The sequence below is a fragment of the Mobula birostris genome, chromosome 8 (assembly GCF_030028105.1).
Source record: "Mobula birostris isolate sMobBir1 chromosome 8, sMobBir1.hap1, whole genome shotgun sequence".
Taxonomy (NCBI): domain Eukaryota; kingdom Metazoa; phylum Chordata; class Chondrichthyes; order Myliobatiformes; family Myliobatidae; genus Mobula; species Mobula birostris.
Window position 1 is genome coordinate 138473391 of NC_092377.1, and position 25154 is coordinate 138498544.

A 25154-nucleotide genomic window follows, 5' to 3' on the forward strand; every position below is an offset into this window, starting at 1 on the left:
AACTCTCCCCATGATCAAGAGGATCTTCAAAATGCAGTGTCGGAAGAAGGTGGCATCCACCATTAAGGTCCTTACATGTCCTCTTCTCAATACTACCATCAGGGAGGAACCTGTAGACCCACACTCAACAATTCAGGAACAGCTCCTTCCTCTCCATCATCAGATTTCTGAACGGTCTCTGAACTTATCAACACTACTTAATTATTCCCTTTTTTGCCCCATTTATTTTGTAATTTAATTGTACGTCTTTGTACTATGCTGCTGCCACAAAACAAATTTCAATTCATATAAGAGTGGTAACAAACCTGAATCTGATTCTGTTTCCAAGTCCATGCCCTACCATTAACAGATTCTGTCAACTCAGGCTACGTCTACACTACGCCGGATAATTTTGAAAACGCCAGTTTTGAGTAAAAACGATTGGCGTCCACACTAAGCGTTTTTCAAAATATCTCTGTCCACATTAGATGGATATTTGGGCGAATCTCCTCCTACTGGGCATGCGCAGGGCACACAGAAAACAAGCGAAGAGGAAACGGTATACTTGGTGCGTGTTTGTCCGGTTACAGAGTAGAAAAACTTGAAAGGAATTGCTCTTGGCTCTCGCGCAGGAGGACTTAAAACTAAAAAAAAACAAACACTGGAGCGTATGGAGGCAACCGACAGAGAGTTCACGGACAGTATGACCCGGCTGACAATGAACATTGAAAAACTGACTAACTCTGTTGCATTAATAAAGCATCTTGTTAAATGTATAAATCATGTATGCATCAATGTTATCTTGTATTTCCATACAATGTTACATTAGGCTGTGACATCTATTGTCAGAGAAGTACTTGCATAAACAGGTAAACCACCTTGGTTCTTGGTCCTCTAAAATATTCCGCATGGAATTTAAACTGGAGGTGGCGGAGGGTGTTTCTGTCCTTACCTTCATACAAGCAAGGACAGAAAACAGGGCAAAGTGAGTATATTTATTTATTCAGTAAGCTATGGGTCAAGGTATTTGGTGAGTACATTTCTAACTCTTCTGGCTTCAGTCTCGTTGCCATCTGTCCTGAAATTGTTAGGTTCTGCGAAGCGCAGAATCAAATATCGCTGTGATGATTGTACACTCTAGTATCAATTGTTTGGCGACAATAAAGTGATAATAATAATAATAATAAGAAAACAATGAAATGCCGCACTGTCGCCATCTGTTGCGGCACGTCATGACAGCGGTTTTAAAAAGCTCCGGTTACCCCGTACACACTGCAACGGATATTAGGCGTTTTCAGATTTATTCACTCTGGAGACCGTTTCTGAAAATCTCCGTTTTCGGGGGATGAAAACACCGTTTTAGTGTGGACAGGGGGTCAAAACGAAGATAAAAAGCTTCCTTTTCAAAATTATCCGGCGCAGTGTGGACGTAGCCTCAGATTCCAAAACCCCAGCTTCATGTGCATACAGCTGCTACTCCAGTTAATACTTCATTAAGGTCCTGCATGTTATTTTGATGAATGCAAAACTGAAGCAGTGGGTTCAGAAACTATATTAGTGAAAGATGGTGGTGAGAGAAGAGTAAAGGTGAGGTGGGAGAAGTGAAAATAAAACAAGGGTAGATATAATTAGAGGGGACTATAGTACTGTCATTTCTGGCACTGCATTTGTGAATTATAATAAAACTGGTCTCTGGGATCAAACTTGGTTTCTTTCTGAAATGAAAAACTCTACGAATAGCAAATTCCTACTTTTGCTGGCAGTGGGAATCTCCTAGGCTGTGAAATAGACAATGCATTTCCTTTCTGAGGAAGGGGTCAATGGTAAAAAGAGGAACGTCCCAAGCATAAACTTCTCAAATAAACTCTTCTCAGGTCTCAGCTAGGTACAGCTATCGACTTTAACCAAGGATGAAGCTGGTAGAGTTTGTCAATGAAATATCAGTTAAAATCGATACCTGTACCTGGTCGGAAGCCCGAGAAGAGTTTATTTGTCACAGACACTGGGAAAGCACTAGATCCTTTTTCATAAACTTCCCAGTTCAGTTGTAAAATTCATACAAGACTCCATGAATGCCTATCGGCATCCAAGGCACATTAAAGAAACTTGTTTGCTCAACACCACCTTCTGCCAAGAGTTTTGCATATAATCAGAGTTTAGACCTGAGACTAAACATGAAAATACCACACAGGAATCAAAAAAATTTGGTAAGCTGGGAGATGTACCCAAACAGTGTACAGGTTATAAGATTACAGATAGAATTACCCAGGTTAACACAAGCTGTGCATTTTAATTGTTCTCCCCCCAGCTACTGTCTTTCTTAAAAAAGATACTGAAACACATTGAAACTGGTTGCTTTGCTCTGTAGCCAACTTATAGCAAGTATGTTATACTTTAACACAGTTTCTTTCCACACCAGACCTTTTCAACCCACATCTCTCATTTCCACTCAGCCTATGTGCCATCACAAAGCATCTCAAAAAGCTGGGTTACAACATCAGCTTCCAAAACACCAAAGGATGTGTGGCATTACCTTATATGGCTTAGCTTAGTGCAAAGAAATGCGATACATTAGCTCTTTACTCTAAGTATGAATGCTGGCATTACTTAGCAGAAATTTACAAAATAATTGACCAAAATATTTAAAATGTGTTTTTCTATGTATTACTAAGAATCAACAGAAAGTATCCCAGAAAAAAAGGATTTGTGGAATGAGAAGCAATGATCACAGTCTGAAGACTGAACAATCCAATAAGCAGAATGATAGGCAAATGAATGATGTGATGTATCAAAGATTGCAATTCATGCTACAACCCAAGACAAACTTGATCAAGAGAACCAATTGAAAAGCAGTGCAGGCACATTTCTAACCAGCCAGGTCACAAAATAAATGTCCAAATATAACCAGCATAACAAACATTCAGTAAATAGTTTACATCACTGCAAGATATAAAGTCAGCATTATTAACTGTTTTTCAGTTTTTATAATGGGAGTTTAGCAAGAAAAGATAGACTTGCACTGCTGAAGTATCTTTCAAAAATATATCTCACAAATTCTCCCAAAGGGCTTTACAGCCAATCTAGAGGCCGTTGTAATGCAAAAAAAGACAAATCTATTTCTGCACAGCAAACTCCCACACTGATCTTGATTCTGGTGTCAGATGAAAAATAAATGTTGGCTCAACACCAGGAAGAGTAACTGTGCTCTCAATCTCAAATTTATCTCAACTGTGTATACTTATAATTTTAATTTAAAAATAAAAAACGCAGGTCAACTGGTCAAACTGTTTCTTCCTCCATGGAAATCAGGAGGGCTAAAAGAAGACATGAGGTTGCCTTGGCAGTCAAAGTGAAGGATAATCCAAAGAGCTTTTACAAGTATATTAAGAGCAAAAGGATTGTAAGGGATAAAAATTGGTCCTCTTGAAGATCAGAGTGATTGGCTTTGTGCGGAACCAAAGGAAATGGGGGAGATCTTAAATAGGTTTTTTGCGTCTGTATTTACTAAGGAAGCTGGCATGAAATCTATGGAATTGAGGGAATCAAGTAGTGAGACCATGGAAACTGTACAGATTGAAAAGGAGGAGGTGCTTGCTGTCTTGAGGAAAATTAAAGTGGATAAATCCCCGGGACCTGACAGAGTGTTCCCTCGGACCTTGAAGGAGACTAGTGTTGAAATTGCGGGGGCCCTGGCAGAAATATTTAAAATGTCGCTGTCTACGGGTGAAGTGCTGGAGGATTGGAGAGTGGCTCATGTTGTTCCGTTGTTTAAAAAAGGATCGAAAAGTAATCCGGGAAATTATAGGCCGGTGAGTTTAACGTCAGTAGTAGGTAAGGTATTGGAGGGAGTACTAAGAGACAGAATCTACAAGCATTTGGATAGACAGGGGCTTATTAGGGAGAGTCAACATGGCTTTGTGCGTGGTAGGTCATGTTTGACCAATCTGTTGGAGTTTTTTGAGGAGGTTACCAGGAAAGTGGATGAAGGGAAGGCAGTGGATATTGTCTACATGGACTTCAGTAAGGCCTTTGACAAGGTCCCGCATGGGAGGTTAGTTAGGAAAATTCAGTGGCTAGGTATACATGGAGAGGTGGTAAATTAGATTAGACATTGGCTCGATGGAAGAAGCCAGAGAGTGGTGTAGAGAATTGCTTCTCTGAGTGGAGGCCTGTGACTAGTGGTGTGCCACAGGGATCAGTGCTGGGTCCATTGTTATTTGTCATCTATATCAATGATCTGGATGATAATGTGGTAAATTGGATCAGCAAGTTTGCTGATGATACAAAGATTGGAGGTGTAGTAGACAGTGAGGAAGGTTTTCAGAGCCTGCAGAGGGACTTGGACCAGCTGGAAAAATGGGCTGAAAAATGGCAGATGGAGTTTAATACTGACAAGTGCGAGGTATTGCACGTTGGAAGGACAAACCAAGGTAGAACATACAGGGTTAATGGTAAGGCACTGAGGAGTGCAGTGGAACAGAGGGATCTGGGAATACCGATACAAAATTCCCTAAAAGTGTCGTCACAGGTAGATAGGGTCGTAAAGAGAGCTTTTGGTACATTGGCCTTTATTAATCGAAGTATTGAGTATAAGAGTTGGAATGTTATGATGAGGTTGTATAAGGCATTGGTGAGGCCGAATCTGGAGTATTGTGTTCAGTTTTGGTCACCAAATTACAGGAAGGATATAAATAAGGTTGAAAGAGTGCAGAGAAGGTTTACAAGGATGTTGCCAGGACTTGAGAAACTCAGTTACAGAGAAAGGTTGAATAGGTTAGGACTTTATTCCCTGGAGCGTAGAAGAATGAGGGGAGATTTGATAGAGGTATATAAAATTATGATGGGTATAGATAGAGTGAATGCAAGCAGGCTTTTTCCACTGAGGCAAGGGGAGAAAAAAAACCAGAGGACATGGGTTGAGGGTGAGGGGGAAAAAGTTTAAAGGGAACATTGGGGGGGGGCTTCTTCATACAGAGAGTGGTGGGAGTATGGAATGAGCTGCCAGACGAGGTGGTAAATGCGGGTTCTTTTTTAACATTTAAGAATAAATTGGACAGATACAGGGATGGGAGGTGTATGGAGGGATATGGTCCGTGTGCAGGTCAGTGGGACTAGGCAGAAAATGATTCGGCACAGCCAAGAAGGGCCAAAGGGCCTGTTTCTGTGCTGTAGTTTCTATGGTTCTATGGATGCAGAGCTTGTGATTCACATCAGAACCAGAATCAGGTTTATTATCAAATTTGTTAACTTAGCAGCAGCAGACAATGCAATAAATGATAATATTGAAAGGAAAAAATAAGCAAATCTATTACATTAAGATATACATGTATATTGACTAGATTAAAAATTGTGCAAAAACATAAATAATATACATTTTAAAAAAGTGAGGTAGTGTTCATGGGTTCAATGCCCATGTATGGCAAAGGGAAAGAAGCTATTCCTGAATCGCTGAGTGTGTGTCTTCAGGCTTCTGTACCTCCCACCTGATGGTAACAAAGAAAACAGGGCATACCCTAGCTGATGGGGGTCCTTAATAATGGACGTCAACTTTGTGAGGCACCACTCTTTGAAGATGTCTTGGATACTACAGAGATTAGTACCCAAGATGGAGCTGACTAATTTTACGACTTTCTGTAGCTCCTTTTGGTCCTGTGCAGTAGCAACACCAACCACCACCTCCCCCCCATACCAGACAGTGATCAATTACCTTAATTACATTTATGAAGGTAAACAAGGCAACGGGAGTCTGCTCACTAGACCAACATGTCAGCTTTAATCAAGGTCCTTCTGGAGTTCGGCCATGTTGATAAGCTAATGGAACTTTCTGTGACTTGTCCAACTATTGATGCTGGCACACACAATCTAGATTGACAAAATACTTAACAGCCAGCTTAAGAAAAAAGAATTTCACAGTGTTATTTTTAAGTAACATATGGTTGGCTTCTCCATTTAATGGTATATATTTATTCTACAAGAGTCATCTGCAAATCAGATTACCTTCTCATTACCAAATGGCATGCACTCAGGCATTGCAGTATGAAATACTCTGTATTTTTCAAGTGCCTGCTTTCTTATCCTAAAAAATTGGATATTGGTTTTGGGAATAGCCAAGCTGTTTCAAAACATTTTGTGGATGCTGTGCACTGTACTGATTGTAAGCAAGATTCTAATCATCCTCTTGGCATTCCTTGACAATGGCACAAAAGCTATTCGGATTCAGGCGGCAGTCACTTCCTGTAGGATCCTCAGACTTTGACCTATTTATTAACTGTAGTCAGTATTTATATGGAGTCTCTCTGGATGCAAACTGTGGGAATTTCAACAACGTATTTCCACTGAATAATTAGCTCTCTTTTTGGGAGAGGTGAACAGAAAGGAAAAGAGTGCAAGTGACTGGGCAGCAGACAGACAAAGTGACCACACAAAAGCAAATGACTGAAGAGAGCATGACTAGCAGGAAAACATGATTAAACAAATAAGCACAGCATATGACAAAATGAGAAAAGCAAGAGGAGGTTAATATTGCAGGGACCATTCTTGCCTTTATGTTCAGCCTACTCAATCTCTCACACAAGCCATCCTTAAATTTCATAGCGTACAGCCAGTTTACAACGAGTCATCTGCGATCTTCACCTAACTTCCTCCCTATGGGGCACCAGCACACCCCAAAAGCACAAAGATCAGTTATAAAGTATACTGCTACTGCTCCAGATATGCACTGTTACATTACACATGGTCTTATAAACTGAATATTTCATTACTGAACTAGTTTGTGAATTTCCATGTTTCAACAGGGTTTCCAAATATATAGTCTGAAAGGCCATCCTTCTGTTTGCCATCAAGCTGTGCCATCTTGAGCTCAGAGGAATAAAACAGAATGGATTTTGATTACATCAACTCCTAAGATAGTAAAAAAAAAAAGAAAAATGGTATAAAGGTTTTGTTGTTCATGAAGGATAGGGAGGGGCAAGCACTGCCTGCAGATTACAAAAAAAAGGTGCCATTTTAAAGCAAAGGACAACATCTAAAATAAAAGGTTGCAATGAAATAATGCATGATAGTTTCAGCTTGACAAATCAAATATACAAGCACCCCAGACTCCATCTCCAGCTGCACACCTACCCACTTCCATGAACTCTAGAGTTGTCCAACTACAGACGTCCTGCATATACTAATCCTCAGACCAAGTACACTATCACCAAAACAGTGCCACTCTTCATTGACCCTACCATTTGAAATGGAAAGGTCAATCCTTTTGAAAAGAACTCACTGCAAACTCACTGACAACTGTGCACATGATGACTCCTTCCCAAATCGAATTTTCAGAAAACATCAATTGCTCCTTTGTGACATTTATTTTACATTTCTAACATGTGCTTTCCCACACCAACCTGTCCCATCCCGCTCCATTATCTTTGTACGATAAATCTTTTTATATATACAAAAGACTGTTCAGATCCCTTCATTGGACACAATTAAACAAGTGCAAAAAGCCAACTTCTATAGTACAGATGTTCAAGCAGTTTATCAGCAGTACAGTACTCAATTTTAATCCTCTTTCCAGTCTCTTCTTCCACACTGTAACAACTCATGAAAAAGGCCAGTTCTCTCAGAAGCATGGATTTCCTAATTATTGAATTCTTCACTTTTCCCCAAATTTCAATTGAATGTGTTGTTTGGAAGGGAAAGTGGAGATTTTTTAATGTTTTCCTGAATGAATAGCCATCCAGCAACATCTGCACTTTACAGTGCAATCGTAGTTAGTGGACAATATTCTGAGAATGAAGATAATATTCAAAATGTAGCCCCAAGGCATTCCCATCAAAATTTGGATTTGTGAAAATTTAAAGCAAAAATCTACCAAATTTAGAAGCATTATACTTTGATATAAAGAGTGACTTTCACGTGCCATAAAATAGAAAACACTAAATTTTCAGTGGGTCAGGAAATACCTAGTGAGAAACCGAATTAATACTTCATGTCAAGAACTGCTGTGACAGGAAAACTGAAACAAAAATAGACAATACTGGGAATACTCAGCAGGTCAGGCAGCAAGAGTTAACCTTTTATCAGAACTATAAATACGTTTTACCTTATTCCCCATCTTCCACCCCCACATTTTATTTAATATCTCAGGTTGATGAGTACACTCTAAACCTCATGTTTAAACACTTATTCTGTGACCTTGAATTTAAGTCAAAAAGAACAGGTAAAAAACTGTTCCTTTTCATACCACATTGATACAAACCATGTCCAAATTAATGAGGAGAATTCTGAGCCGCTTGAAGTTACTTTTTATGAAACGTAGAATTTTCAGGATTGGTATACTCAAAGCTCTTTAAACTGCTATTATAGTTAATCTGAATTACAAGAAATGTTTTATGGATCTCTAATAGGAAATTTCCTTTAAATTATATTAAATTCAGCTGAAAACAATTTTAAAAATCAACCTTAGCTCATTCCTCATCCTACTTTTAGTCTGATCCATGTGCTTTCATATGCTTTTGCTAGTCATTTACTACAATTTCGCTATCAATACCAAATTGCTTCCTTCCAATGCAGTCTAATATCCTCCATTAATAGGGCTGCCTTAGAAGCTCACTATCTCCTGACCACTTAAGCACAGGTTGATTCCACTATCAATCTTGAATGATCGTACAGTTAACTAATGTGTTACTTAAGACTACTGCTCCTCACAAACTTTGGCCATAACCCTGGGTAGACTTTCTTTTCAAACCCTCTTCCTCACTACCAGACAGAAATACCCAAGATGACACTAACCATCATAGCAATGATGATTATTTGACATACTACTATGGTTCAGCATTAGCATGCAAGTATCAGAGAGTCAAAAGTATCCAATTATACTGTTTATAGGTTTCAAATCACAGCAATTCAAGAATATGTTCGTGCTCCACCTATCAGTCCTCATGTGAGTCATTCATTGACTACGTTGCTGTACACTTGAGTTTGGTTATAACTTGTTAAAATGACTATACATTTCTCAGAAAATAAATTCTTTTATGCACACCACAAGCGATGAAAACTTTCAGAAAACACAAATCTCATTGTTAATCTTGTTCTATCATTTCCTTTCATCTCTATGTTGCCTGTTCAGACTATATTGATATATGCAAAGTGAAATAAAAAATAATTCCAAGTGAGTGACATAGGTGAAAAGCCTATAGTACTAAACAAACACCTGTAAATAGCTCCTGCCAACTACACAACTTTCCTCCAAGTAAAACAATGAGGAACTGCCTAACAATACAGGTCAGAACAAGATTCATTCACTTCTGTGTCAGATGCTTGATTTATTCCAACCAAACGTGACTCAGGTCTCCTTTCACAGTCAGGTTTAAATATTCCAGAGAGTTTAATATGTCACACCAACTCTTCACTGCCAAAATTCTAGAGGTAAAACTATGCCAAGTTTACTCATGCACTGCCAGGTCATATTCAGAGTTCTGTGGAATTAGTGCACACATTAGATAGTATTTTCTGTTCCAGTGTGGGGATTAGTGGATGGTCAATATTAGGTACCAAAATGGTACTGTTCTATTTCCCAGATTTTACCTCCTTCACTTCACTGCGAAACATAAAAACTGTTTTCAAAATATTAGATTTCACGTTTTGCTTCACTTTCCTTAAGATGCTGACTCATGTCAGTTGACCATGTACTTCTGATAGCGAGTCTATTATAGGAGCAGATTCAGGCCATTGAGTCTGTTCCACCATTCCATTATGGCTGCTCCACTACCCCCCTCAAACCCCACTCTGCCTTCTCTCCATAACCTTTGGCATTCTTACTAATCATCAAACCTCTGCTTTAACTATACTCAAAGACTTGGCCTCCACAGCTATCTGTGGTAACAAATTCCCTAGGTTCACCACCTGCTGGCTAAAGAAATTCCACAACAGCTCCAAAGAACGTCCTTGTATTCTGAGGCTTTGCCCTCTGGCTTGAAACTCCCCCACTATAGGAACCATCCTCCCTCTCCATACCCACTTAATCTTCCACTTTCAATATTCCTCCAATGGGCAGGAACATTTGGCCGAAGTCCAAACTTTGAGTCCCACTCCAGTGGCTTGAGCACAACGTTGTCGGCTGAAATTGCAGCTGTATTAATCCTTGGTTCTGCAGCACGGAGTATTGTGTGCAATTCTGGTCAATCTATTGTAGAAAGGATGCGGAGGCTTTGGAGAGTGTGCAGAGTTCACCAGTATACTGCCTGGATTAGAGGATATCAGGTACAAGGGGAGGTTGGATAAACTAGAGTTAGGTCAGACAGTGAAAGTCAGGCCATACAGGACAACAGAACAAAAACTGAAATTGATCTATGTTCAAACCAACACATACAAATTACTGGCAGAACTCACCATCTATGGAAATGAATAAACAGACAACATTTCAGGCCGAGAGCCTTCATCAGGACACAAATGTCAATTGTTTATTCAGTTCCATAGATGTTGCCTGACCTACTGAATTCCACCAGCATTTTGAGAGTTGCTCTGGATTTTCAGCATCTGCAGGATCCCTTGTGCTTCTGATCTATGCTCATTTAATATAAAGGCATACAAGGCCTGTTTGTAATTCAATCTGCAGTAAATTCATAAGCTCTTTTTTTCAATGCAGTTCATGCACTTTTGATTTTTAAAGGATATTTGAATAAAATGCCATATAGTAGATTTGACTGACAGGGATTAAAAAATAGGCTAAATGAAAGAAACTTTCATTAGTGATGAATAAGGATAAATGGTAATTCTCCAGAGGTCAGTATGAGTATCACCACATTCCTTAATATTTAATGATGACTTAGATTTGGATGGCAAGGCATAATTTCCAAATCTACTGTTACCACAAAACTTGGAGGCATAGGGAATGGTGAGAAGAATAGTAAGCGATCCACAGCAGCTGCTTGGCGAAATGAGAGTATATCTTCCTAAATGAGTGTAGGAACAGAGAAGTGTGGGGTTGTGTGCACAAACTATTGAAAGTGCAGGGCAGAAACTGTTAAAAACATACAGGATACTGGGTTACAAAGAGATAAAGTAGAGGTGCAAGGAAGCCCTGACAAAATTTAGTTTAAAAAATAGTTCACCCATTACCAATGTATTGCATCTAATTTTGCTCACTGTCATTTTTTAAAAACAAAGGTGGGAGGAGAGGAGATAATGCTTGCTGCCGCTTACGTGCAGGAGGGAGGGGAGTTGGGGGGGGACTTTGAAGTTCTAACATTTAACTGTCGTTCATGCTTTGGGGCACTCCTCTGTTTTTGTGGATGGTTGCGAAGAAAAAGCATTTCAGGTTATATATTGTATACATTTCTCTGACATTAAACGTACCTTTGAAACAAAGTTCCTGGAGGAAGGATGCAGTCATATACTAGTATGAGAATTTCTAACAATATAGCAACGAGCAAATATTTCATGGAACTGAACACTTAGGTGTAACCACGTAAGTAATTCAGATCCGCATCACCCATCATCAGGAAATCTCTCCGATGCTGTAATCGGTAATTTTGCAAGGATTTAGTTACTGTTCAAGAATGTATGATGTTTCCTACTTAGGTTGGGGGCTATCATTTAATCAAGATAAAAATACTGCCTTAATAAAAATGACTTTTTGTATTATGAATATTGTTGCAGAGGTTTCCTTGACACCTTTATAAATAAGAGGTTTACTTCTTGTGTATTTTAGTACTGTTTTGTACTGAGAGGTTACATCATTTTCTGTACTTGGGTTGCTCAATACAGGATGACAGAAAGCTGCAAAGCGTTAATTCAATAACATCAAAAACCACCAGAGCGAAGCTGCAAGAGCCTAATCAGCTAGCACAATCTTTCAAGTCTTTTAAGCCTGAAAAATATTTTAATCAGGTGATACCACACACTTTATAAAGTTGCAGAATTGCTATTTTTTACTCCTGATATATGGAGCATATTTCATACATGAAATCTTGGGCTGTTTAAGAAAAACTTAAGTTGAGATACTTCAGCAACAATTCACCAGGAGCCATATAGAAACTGTTCACCCACAGCCAATCCCCAACACTCCTGAAATATACATACTCTCCTATCACTTCACCCTTCTGCAGGTCCACCCAAACTCACATACAAGAAACACCTCTAACCACAAAACATGCATTTCAATACACCTTAGATATGACAGAATTGTAAAAACATTCAGCACAGAATTGGGCCCCATCAGCCCAATTCTGCCAAGTCATCCATGCTAACCCCTGTGCCTGCATGAGGCCTGTATCCCTCTGATTTTCCTATCCAAGTACTTTCCCAAACACATTTTAGACATAGTGATATTTTCCTCTGCCACCTCTTTTGGCAGCTCATTCCAAATGTTCACCTTTCTATGGAAACATCCGACAGACCTCTTAAATTTATCCCCCCTCATCTTAAACCTGGGCCCTCTAGTTCTAGGCTCCTATGCCTTTTAAAAAATATATTTTATCCATTTTATCTATTTTTTTTATTACTTAGCCAGGCAGTTTCAGGCCCAACAAGACTGTGCTGCCCAATTACACCAAGGTAACCGATTGAACTACTAACCTGGAGGTCTTTGGAATGTGGGAGAAAACTGGAGCACCTGCAGCAAACCCATGCAGTCAAAGGGAGAATGTACAACCTTGTAACAGACAGTGGCAGAAATGAACCCAGGCCACTGGTGCTGTAATAGCATTATGCTAACCACTACTCTACCTTGCTATCCCACTGTAGTGCATAATTTTACAAACCTCTATATGATCACCCGTCAACTTGCTAAACTTCTGTGAGAACAACCCCAGTCTATTTAATTTCTTCATTGTCCGGGATGTCGCCCTCTATCCCAAGCAACAACTTGGACCAGCTCTTCAGCATTCTCTCTGTTGCGACTGTAGTGCTGGCCAGAACTGTGGGAAATATTCCAAGTGCAGCATAACCACTCTTTTGTACAGCTCCAACATGGCGTCCCAATTATTATGCTCAATTCATCTGCCAATGAAGAGAAACATTCCAGTATCTGATCCATCAGCGTCACCACTTTCAGGGAGCTATGGACTTGCACCTCAAGGTCTCTCTGGCCATCAACACTACGGTCTGCCCCCATTTACACTAAATACCCCATCACAATTTGACCTCCCAAAGTGCATTGCCTCACATATTCTGGATCAAATTGTATCCACTACTGCTCTAACCAATTTTTCAGCACATCCATGTCGCATTGTATCCTTGCTCCATTTTCTTTGCCGTTTACAACTCCACTTTTTGTGTCACTTGCAAACTTACTAATTATACCTCTTATATTCTCATACAAGTGCAAAGGTCCCAGCACTGATCCTATGGTACACAACTTGTTTTCCCTGCAGAAATTTATATTGATGCCATCTTCTCTTAATTAGTCCCTGCCTTTCCAAGTAGTCACAAATCCTGTTCCTCAAAAGCTTCAATTTCCCCACCACGGTACAAGGCTAACCAACTTGTAGCTTCTAGGTTTATTCCAAGTGCCCTTTTTGAAAAAGAGGACAAAATTAGACATCCTTCAGTCTCTGTTGCTTCACCTGTGGCTAACAAAGATGTAAATATCTGTAAGAGCCCCGGGACTCCTCCCTTATCCTCCATGATATTCTCCAATAGATCTTGCATTTTCACCTTCCTGATATGGATGTGCTTCAGAATATCAGTGTAATTCTCCTCAATTCTCCAAACTCCATCACAAATCTTTCACAAATACACCAGCCTATTAAATCCCTTTTAGGATTGCCATACCTACTCGCTAAACAAACAACCCAATTTTAAATCTTACAACTTTCAGTTACTTTGAATTTTCATTCTTTTTAATAGATTCATCTTAAAGTTATAAAAGCAGTCTTCCATCTCAAACTACACACTTTTTCAAACATTAATTCTACTTTCGGTCAACCATGACGGCCAATTATATTAAAACAGTGCAATGATGACTTGCTTTTCCAGAAACAATCAGTGGGGAAAAATATTGTGCAAGGATAAGAACAGTGATTGGTAACAGTTAAGAACACCAATAGTTACTCAGTAACAAGTCACTTCAAACTTGAAGTTTTAGTCATCCATTCTAGATGCTGCTCATGGCAGAGCACAGTGTCCAACAAGCCAAATATAGATGAATAATAGTGTCTTCCATGTTCATCTGAGTAAAAAAGAACACAAATGGCACCAGAATCCAGAATTTAGGCAGTAAAGAAATATTCTAGGCTCCTAGTCTGGATCGAAGTCTAGGTATTTCCAAAAGAAACGTAAGTGCTATTGTTCAATGCTGGCAGATCAGGCCGTACTGTGAAAGCTACATCAACAGATAACAGTTTGAGGCATCTTTTTCACTGCACCTAAAATAAGATCAGAGGAGGTAGGATTGTTAAAAAGATTGACACGATTTAATTTTCTTTTAATTGATTGCCATCATTTATCGAAATTGGATTGTCAGGATAATTGTTTATTGGTATGCTTCCAATAAGCATATACAACTGTTTATCTGTGTGACTGGAGAACACATATCATAGCACAATGGTCTTTATTAATTTGTACATTATTGCACAGTATGGCACATTGGTAAATTATTACTTTATATTATTCTGTACTTTATTAGTTAACATATTTATTATTATTGCTAAGTTTATTTTTAAATTTTGCTGCTGTAATAAAATAATTTCCCACTCGGGATTTATAAAGTACTTATTATTATTTTCCTCGATTTGCACTCAACCTTCAGAGTTCTAAAAATGAACAATACAAGGTGAGTAATGAAAATAATTCAATGGCAGCTTCACAAATCATGCCAGCTCAAAGAGGAAGCTACTACTTAAGAGTATGAACAAATACAAAATATGCAAAATGGTTCCTTCCCTAATCATTTCCTACCAATGTAACCTTCCAGAAAACAAAAATGGAGAATGGCCAATATTTCACTACCACCCAAGGATGAAATTAAGGTAAAGAGATTAGTGAAATGGAGTTAGCGCATTCTCCCACACACTGAAGTACAGAAGTATTAGCAAAAGGCTTCAGTTTCATTCATAGTACATCAGCATCGACTTCCAAAGTTCTCAAACTGCACAAAAAAGGGCCTGCACTAGAATTTTAACAGCCACCAAAGCTTCAGCACAACATCCTCAATCTATTAAGTTTTTGAAATCACATCTGTCCCTGTCAGACTTACAACTTGCTTACAACATCTTCACAGCCAGAACCATAGCTCTAGGATTCCAATATATACAGAAGAAACTTTGTGTGTAAGCAATCATCTTACATTATTACAATGAACTGGAATGAGATGGAGTAAGTCCTCTCAAATCATTACCCATAGTAGAGAAACAATATGTGCTGCTCGTGCATTTTCACACACACAAGAATGCTTCAGCACCTGCAAGGATATTGTTTCACAACAGAAGAAAACTCAAATGTGCAAAGAGTATAATTATTTCTGCCAAAAATGTAAAAGGATATTCCAAAATTTCATCATAGTCTGAAAAAACCTAGGGAATTAATAATCTTGATATCATACTAAATTCCAACAATAAGACAGTACTTACTTTGTTTTAATGTATTTCACTGCTATAAAATGTTAACTCTCATCAACTAATCTTCAGGATATTTTGCATCAGTACTTCAATTGACTCTTTTAAGTCCAGGCTCAAAACTCACCGTTATTCACTAGCATTTGAATCTTCCTGATATGGCTGATTTTTTGGCTTGTGCTTAGGCTCATGTGTTGTTTATTTTATGCCAATAAGCTGTGTACCTTGTTGTTTATATCTGTGTTTCTTGTATTTGTGATTTTAGCTACCTGTTATGGATTGTACAGCACTTTGGTCAATATGGGTTGTTTTTAAATGTGCTTTATAAATAAATTTGACTTGACTTAACTTCAAATAAAGAGCAGTTAACAATAGATGCACACTTTTCACCACCACTAAAGGCACAGAAATCTGCTGTGAAACTGGCTCAGCAATAAAGTGAAGTAAGACTTCCTCTTGAAGGAGACAAGAACATGCAGGTCCTGTAGTCTACAGCTACAGAAAACAAACTGATGGTGGAACTCAATAGGACTAGCAGCATCTGTGGAGGCATAGAGCCTCTCAATCAAGGACTTCTGAGGGAATTTACTTCATTATAAGAGCAGGCCCTGGTAACATTTAGATTTTAACTACAGAAGGAGTTAAAAATAGTTTATCCACACTTTGATAAGCATGCAGTAGAGAAAACTCTGGCCTTTCTGCACACATCTTCTTTCAAAGAACAAATTTCTAAGATGGCATCATTGTGCTCAAAAAATTTGAACAGAAAACAGAATCCTAAAAGCAAAACATCAATTTAGCCAATTTCTTATAAATGCAATGGAAAAGACATGGAAGCTATCCAATAAAATGAACTAGTTTGCAAATAATAAAATCTATGATTACACACTCAAAAACATGGGATACAATAAAAGCATATTAATAATCCAATCTTGCTTTGGACATTACTGAGGTGCATTGACTCAATTCACTGCTCTTAGTCACACCAATCAAAACGCTACAATTTTCTTGGTTGCGGGTAATGAAGTGTTCCCTATTTAGCACCAAAAATGGACATAGAGTATTTATAGGGACAAATTATATTATATGGAAACAGCAACATACATTGAAAATAATACTTAAAATGACCCAAAGAGATCACCAGACAGGATTTGACAACACAAAGATATTAGAATAGATATCCAAAGTTTGAAGTGTCATATTGAGGACAAGAGAGAAGCACAAATGAAGAGTTTTGGTGAGGAATAGCCAAACCTCAGAGCCTGGGCAGCTGATAACTGATTGTAAAATAAAAGCAACAGGTAAGTGCACAAGAGAACTGGAGACAGACAAGTGTTTAGAGAATTGTAATACCGGACTACTTTACATAGTACAGTCTGAGGTAGAGAGCAGTGAAGGGAAAGGCACCACTGCGGAATATGAATGAAGATCTTCATAGACCAGTATGGAGGTTAAAATACATTAGGATGACAAAGGAATAATAACAAGCCAAGAGATGAGAGATTAGAGATTCATAAAAGGATGTATAGATAACAGAGCTCGGCCAGAAGAGAGGCCATTTTAAGATACATTATCTCACTAGTGTTGAGAATGGAAACTGGTGAAAATAGTCCTAAGTCATCATACGTTTGTTTAAATTATGCCAAAGAATTCTGACAAGTAGTCTAAGTGGACAAAGGAAAACAGCCTTGAATGTTTACAGAATCAAACAGTAAGAGGAATTATAATGAAAAACAATTACATTACAATTTCTTTGGATATTTGATGACAGTGAAGTTGTACCTTATTTACAGAGTTTCCACAGTCTGTCTTGCATTCCTCATGCTCTACCTTAATGACTTTATGTTCCTGTCTCTCGGCACTGACAGATTCATGTTTACTTCTCTTCTTTTTTTCCCTTTTCTGCTTGCGAGACAATGCGGATTCAGCCGCAAGAGCCTGCTGTTCATTTAGAAGATCCCCACACAGCGAGGACTCAAATAGCGCCTTCCCATTGTGGTAAGTCTTAGTTATTCGCAGCTTGATCTCAGGAGAGCCTGTCTTCTTTGGGGTGACAGGTTCAGGAACAGGTGGAGAGGGCACTTTCTCCTGAATTTCATGTTGCTTCACCAAGTAGTTTTCTCCTAAGTAATAGTCACTGGAACCAAAATTCCTATATGTGCCATAACCATTGGCAGATCCATTGGGGAGTTGGGAATATGCTGGGCATTTGCTCGGTGATTCATACATATTAACGGTTGAGTAGCCATTGGTAACTGGTGGAATAGTATCAGCTCCAGAAGCAGGATAAGTAAAGCCTTGTTGTAGGGAAGCCTCATACGATTGCCCTCTGTCTTCCCCAATGCCACCACTGGCATTCAGGACGTCAGGAACCTGCCTCATATTGGCTGAATCAATAAGTTGTTGTGGCAGTTGAATCGTGTTTCCCATGATACCTTTCATGAATGTGAAGGAGAAATCCATCGTGTTGCCCCAGCATCCTCAACTTTCCCTCTCTCCAGTTGAGCCTATGGAATGACAACAAATGTACATCATTAATCTTCACCCACCATTTAACAAGCGGCAACTCACAACTAAGTTCCTGCTAAAATAAGGCATGCAAAACAAACTCAAATTTATATCAGACACTAAATTCACAGTATTACACAAAAAGTCAGCTAAAATTATTCTGACTTAACAACAAATAATTGTTTTTATTCCATGAACATTCAAGATTTTGTTCAAACTACTGAGTCTTCCATTACATTCCAGTTCTTTCAAGAAACGATTAGACTAGTCATCTGGTTTGACAGTTTAGTGAATTACCATTAAAACAAGGGAAGCAAAGTACAGCAAAAGTTAAAACACTAACTCATTTGAAGGCAGTAACACAACAAATGATTATTCATAAGAAATTTTGGGTAGAAGGAATCCATAAATGTTTCTTAAAAAAAAAACACTTGGGAACATTTTCCTACACACAAGTGCTGGTGTCATTTGGTCCCATTTGCTAGCTCTGCGCAAATCCTTTTACGTTGTTATAATTCTAGTGGTTCCAATTAATGGCATGATTCACTTGACTTCAATAGCTTTTTGCGGCAAAGCTGTCCATATGGCAGAAAAAGGGAGTGAAAACTTGTTTCTAACTTCATATGAAACTCTTTCTTGTTAATTTCATGCTACCTGTAGGATGGCAGCACGCTCAGACGCAGCAGCTACTTTGGTCCAATCAAGGCGTGCCTGTTCATTGTGTATATTTTTTTACAATCACAAGTCACTACTAGAAACTAAGAACATTAAGTACTGCAGGTCCACCTCATCAGTGAGTTCCTCAATAGCAATGGAGCTAGACTTATTGCGTACTGTTTGTTGTGTCGCCGCATGGACTCGTTGTGTACTGTTGGACGGTGCACAAGATTGTCTTGGACATTTTTATTGTGATTGCAAAACCCTGTTCGACATTAGTAACATAGAATAAAAATCCAGTTCACTGGACTGATGGCAGGGCAGCTGCGTTACCTTGGTTGTGGCAAGGCCTAGGCCGATCAGGAGTGGAGACGCCAAGGTGGTGTGGGAGAGCCCCTGCAGAGCATGCTGGAATCTGTACTTATGTTGGAGGCTAGACCCTCCCATCAGTGCTGCCCCCCAGTGTTCACTTGGTGGAAGAATAAACTGGACGAGGATAATTTACCATCAATTCTACAGACATGCTACTAAGAACTTTGGGCTTTATTTTTTGTTCCTTGCAACTGATTTTCTGAAATTGTAATCATATGCATTATTTGTGCTATGTGTTCATGGTAATCTGTGTTGCACCTTGGCCTCAGGGGAACACTTTCGTTTGGCTATATTCAAGTACAGTTGAATGATAATTGAACAATACAACATCATTCAGAACTTCAAAGAGTTTGAATATTTTATTTAGATTTCTGATCCTCACCCTCCCTCCCCCAAAACGATACTCCCTTACAAACTCTTGCTCTACCAAATACCAGTCTGTCCTTAGAACAAGACTATCTCCCACTTGAGAAATACCATTGTCTACTGCTAAACCATTCTCCTCACAGGGAATTAAAGACACAGCATTGTTCACAACTGCAGTTAAACTGGGAAAAAAGGGACAACAAATTGACCGTTTGCTCTGCTCCATTGTTACTGATGTGTAAGTGACTGGCATAAGGCAAAGGCTATGTGATTGCAATTTTCTTTACCCACATGCATAACCATAAGAATCACAGGCAAAGAAAAACACAAAAATCCTTGTCATCAGGTTCAAGATGTATTGCAGATTAATGAATAACTGACATCAAAAGTACCCAATATGAAAAATGATTGAACTCAAGTCTTCCATGGCAAAATTACTTAAAAGCTCTGCTACAGAGAAGGCATGTTTTGCATCCAACTAGCCTCAGGCTATATAACCTGAGGGAAAACAATGCACCTTAAATGGAACATAACAGAAGGAAGGTTTTTGTGCACACCTACACAGGTGAGCAGGGGGATCTGTGTGTATCCTATATCACCTGATGCTTGTTACTTGTTACATACACGTTCATAGAGTAACTTTCAGGTGTCATGTGGTTAGTTCATGAGTATCCAACTTCTACATTGCTCAGAAGGCTCAGCAGCTTGAAGACTCGTACGGCCAGATTTGGGAACAGCTTCTTTCCAACTGTGATAAGACTGCTGAACGGATCCTGACCCGGTTCTGGGCCATATCCTCCAAATATCCGGACCTGCCTCTCAGTTTTTTTGCACTACCTGACTTTCCATTTTCTATTTATGATTTATAATTTAAAATTTTAATGTTTAATATTTGTAATCCAGGGAGCGGGAAGCACAGAATCAAATATCGCTGTGATGATTGTACATTCTAGCATCAATTGTTCAGTGACAATAAAATATAAAGTATAAAATTCTGAAACACACTTCATTTTAGCTACACTGAAACTCAGTTTGTACATTGCTTGATTGCAGCCTTTCTCCCAAAAAGTGTTAATTTGTGTGCCGCTTTTACACTGCAATAAATAAAATAAAAAACAAAATGCTATTATTACAGACATCCAGTTAGACATGTCATGCCCAAGAACAACAAGCTAGAGCATTTATCATTTATTGAAAATAACTTAAAACCGTGAATCTGGAGTACATTATCATAAACACATTAACCCAAAGGAATTACCCCAAAAATCAGTAATTTAGATACTTAACGCCTAATGGAAGGGATTTGCAAATAGCAGTGAAAATGAGAATTTTCTTTCACGAGTCACTGAATTACAGAAAAACAAGTACTTTCCTAAAATGATAAAGTAGGGAAGGCTGGGGGTGAAGGGGTGATGACACGGAAGATGTAGAAATGACGTGAAGATACCTTCCTTTAAATATTTGATCGTCTTCAAAAGGAAAAATATCCCATTTTCAATCCCCAGATAAAATGTAAATCAAACTAAAATGCAAATGCAGGCAGAGTGATTTTTATCCAAGGTATTTGCTGGTTTAAGGTGATTAAGACTTCACAGAATCACTGCCGAACATTCTTTATAAACCTCTGACAAGACATTTCAAAAGCAACTCCTTATCTAAACATTTGCAAGCAATCTGATTGGAATCCATGCACTTCCTCTCCCCTTCTACAATGCACATCTATTCACTCATTTTCATACAAAAGATGCAAGGAGAACTGCTGAGAAGCTTTTCTATTTTTAAAATGACTGCTAAAAATGACAGAACTGCAAACATTATGGAACCTCTTATGCAACAAAGATGCAGCTCTAATCCAATAAGGAGCTACATAAAGGGTAATATACCTACTATCAATCTTGTTCCATTACCAATGAGAAAACTGACATGAGGAGAAATTAAATTTTGGATACAGAATTCTAAAAAGCTCCTTTCAAAACTAAAAAATTATCTGTTAGAAATTACTCATTTTGCAAATACAGTGGATTCCAGTTAATTAGGACACATCAGGACCAGTACATTTTGACCCAATTAAGCGGCTGCACCAATTAACCTAAGTTGCATGGAAATAGATAAAACCTTTAAAAAAGACAAACTACCATTTAACTGAGTAACAAATTATGTATGTAAATGAATACATAAATACCACAAATACTACTACATATTATAAAACTGCGGACAGCATTAGTTCCTGTGAGACAGTATGCTGCTGTTCTTTTGATTAACTATAAATGAAAATCAGCAGACACCTAGTGCAGATAATCGACTGCCTTCATACAACGCTTTCAATGAATGCATGCAAAAAATCTTCATTTTCATTATAACATTCAAAATGATTGTTGATACCTTTAAATTATTTGTAGACCCCAACTATGTAGTGAAATAGTTTTATTTTCCCTCTCAGCCATTTCTGGCATCTTCAAGCCTGAATGCTTGAAATCGCAGTGAGCAAAACAGTTCTGAATTATTTATTTTTATTTATTGCCATACAGCACTTACTCTTCACCAACTATCAGTGACAAAAATCACTGCTCTTTGAACACAAACACACGCAATTGACACTAGTCAGAAATTGTTGGGCAACGGTCTCCTATCCCAATGAACTGGCATAGTGTCCCAAATAAATGAAGAGAATTCAGGCTACGTTCTCAATTAGTTGTTCCAACCCGATTAACCGATGGTCCAATTAACCAGATTCCACTATACATGGGAAATATAATTATTTTCAACACATTATAGCTGGCAAATCAAATTGTAGAGTCTTGCCCCTTCATATTGGATTAAACTCTGCCAATACATTTTCCATAATTTCCAAGTATGCTGTACTTCAATCTGTGCTTCTCAGTAATGCAATGCTCCCTTCACAATAACTTCTCAACAGTCATGCAAAGTACTGCATGAGCAATTTTTTTTTAAACATCCAAACAGTTCATTTTATTTTACATTTAATGAGTTTCAAACAAACCACCATTTCATACGGTCACATATACAGAATTCCTTACAGATCTTACTTCGGCACATCAAGCATTCAAACAAACTTGATGGGTTAATGCACCAGTGTAATATTAATCCCCAGACATCAACTGAGGACTCAACAGTCAAATCAACACAAAGAAGAGCTACTACATTTCTTTTCACCCCATTTATTCAAGTTTTTGAGGAATTATATTTTACGTAACTTTTATTGGGAGTAAATCAAGTCTGGAGAAACAAGTATATGCTCACTTCTATACAGGGACTCTCAGAGTAATGAATTGTTTGACTTAGAGAAATCTAACTTTACACGAATTCTCCCATACATTTTTAAAACAATAATAATTAAATGTTTCATGTTATTCATGAATACTATCTGCTTTGTCAAAGAGGGGGAAAAGACCAACAGAACACCAGAAACCAACCGGGTTGCTCTTCACTGTGCAGGAATGGAAGCTAAAAGCAGACCTGGGAAAACAGCTGCAGTTTCCTTCCCGCATCACAGAGACTACATTGCCGCCGCTTATGCTTGAGCTTACCGTGCCGTGGGAAGAACGCACGGAGGAGGCCTACGAGCAGAAAAGAGCCAAGTATGAAGATCTGAAGAACAATTGCCAAAGAAGAGGCTGGAGAGCAAAGTGTTGGCCCGTGGAGGTCGGGTGTCGTGGCTTTGCAGGCCAGTCACTCTGCAAAGTATACACTGCACTTGGAATCACAGGAGAGAGAAGAAGGAGAGCCATTTCTACCACCACAGTGCAGCAGAGAAAGTGTCAACATGGCCCTGGATAAAGAGGGCAGATCCATGGGTTGCTGCTAGGGCACAGGTCGGGGTCCGATCAACCCCGGTCGGGTCACCTGGGCGAGGGTGTATGATGTTGGAAGACCCGAAACACATGACGACCCCAGGTAACATCACTGATGATGTGCCCTAGCTTAGCATCATGCAGATATTTCTGTAAGAAGTAGTGACTGGATACAGTATGTGCTTCATTAGTTTCATTATGGGTAGTGTTAACATGATTATTGAATGAAATGAGAAATTACATCAACGTACTATGTGGCAGCTATGTAAAATGGACATTTCTGACTTACAGAGAAATCAGCTTCTAGACAGAAACAGAATCTGGCAATCCCCTATGTAACCTGGGGATTGCCTATCCCCCTCTACCCTCTCAGTTCTTATGCAGTCTTGTTCGGGAAATGTCAAACCTTTGCTTCCACAGATGCTTTTCAATCCACCGAGTTCTTCCTGCAGTTTATTTTTTGTTCAAAACCCAACTCTATTTGGGTGAAAGTGATAATAGTGGCACAGCAATAGGATTTGGGGTTACAAAATCAATGGGGTAAACAATCAGGCCTTATCACCAAAGCTCTTGCTGGAATGTACAGTTACACAGAAATCATGTGCTTCAACAGAAGGCAGGGAATTCTGGAGGGAAAATAGAAAACTGGATTACAAAAAAAGTGGGACTGGGGGTGGGGCGTGGAAAAGGAAAAGTGGAAAATCTCAAACAGCTGAAAGCTACAAGGACACATCACCAGATAATGCAAATTGATGGTCTGTTTCAGTCAGCAGCACTTGCATTTTTGTGGTGCAAAGGAATCCAAAAAAGAAATTAAAGTGTTTGAAACACTGTAAGGCATGGAGTAAAATGGTAATAAATAACTCTGATGGCAAATAAGAAAATCCTTCTTCACTGTTTATCTTCTGCAAGCATTAAATGTTCATTTCAATGTCTCACTTTCCTGACATGCTACATTTCCTTTGCCCAAAAGGGTGGGAAAAAAGCTGCTGATAGGTTTTCTGCTAGACCGCTGAGCTGCACAGAGTGACTCAGCTGCTCATATTCCTTCCCTATGTACGAGAGACCAAGAACACAATTCTGAGCATGAAGCCACATCCTTTCAGCATCACCTGCCCTATTCAAATCACAACATTTTTAAGTAACAAAGCAGACAGAGCAAAACCCCAGCTGCATCCTTCTCCTTGGAATAAAGTAGAATCTTTTTTTCTAAAACAAAATCAAAACCATGTTTCTGAAAGAGGACACTGGAATTGTGGAAATCATCAGAAGCAGTACTCTGTTTTGAAAGGTACAACATCACAACATCATATCATATCCAACATTTTTTTTCTTAAACCAAGATCATGATCAAATGAATTTTACTTTCCAAATCTTGGATGGACAAAGAATGCCTATAGGACCATGAGCAGCATTAGGCCATTCAGCCCATCGTGTCTGCTTGCCATGCGATCGTGATTCCCTCTCAATCGTATTCTTTTGACTTCCCCTGTAATCATTCACACCCTTACTAATTAAGGACATATCACCCTCCGCTTTAAATATACTCATGACTGGGCCTCCACAGCCATTTGTGGCAATGAATTCCACATATTCACCACCCCCTGGCTAAAGAAATCCCTCCTCATTTCTGTTCTAAAGGGATGTCCTTCTATTCTGAGGCTGTGCCCTCTGGTCCTACACGCCCTCATTATTAGAAATACCCTCTCTACATCTACTATCAAGATCTTTCAATATTTGGTAGGTTTTATTGAGATCCCCCTTCATTCTTATGAACTCCAACAAGTAAGTGCCCAGACCAATCAAATGCTCCTCATACACTAACCCTTTTCCTCCTAGGATTATTCTTGTAAACCTTCTGGACTCTCTGTAATACAAGCAGATTCATTCTCAGATTATGGGCCCAAAATTGCTT

General features: G+C 38.8%; 1 protein-coding gene across 7 annotated transcripts in view; it reads right to left on the reverse strand.

Moving 5' to 3' along the window:
- Nucleotides 1-25154, reverse strand: part of nsd3 (nuclear receptor binding SET domain protein 3) — a 97996-nt gene that overhangs the window by 69323 nt on the left and 3519 nt on the right. For 5 of the 7 annotated variants that reach the window (XM_072266428.1, XM_072266432.1, XM_072266433.1 and 2 more), the window contains exon 2: nt 17307-18031. In XM_072266428.1, coding sequence (XP_072122529.1) covers nt 17307-17987 — 681 coding nt within the window. In that variant the 5' untranslated portion in view covers nt 17988-18031. Of the gene's footprint in view, nt 1-15651; nt 15708-17306; nt 18032-20432; nt 20503-25154 lie in introns of those variants that run through there. The other 2 variants (XM_072266430.1, XM_072266434.1) reach the window with 2 other exon arrangements.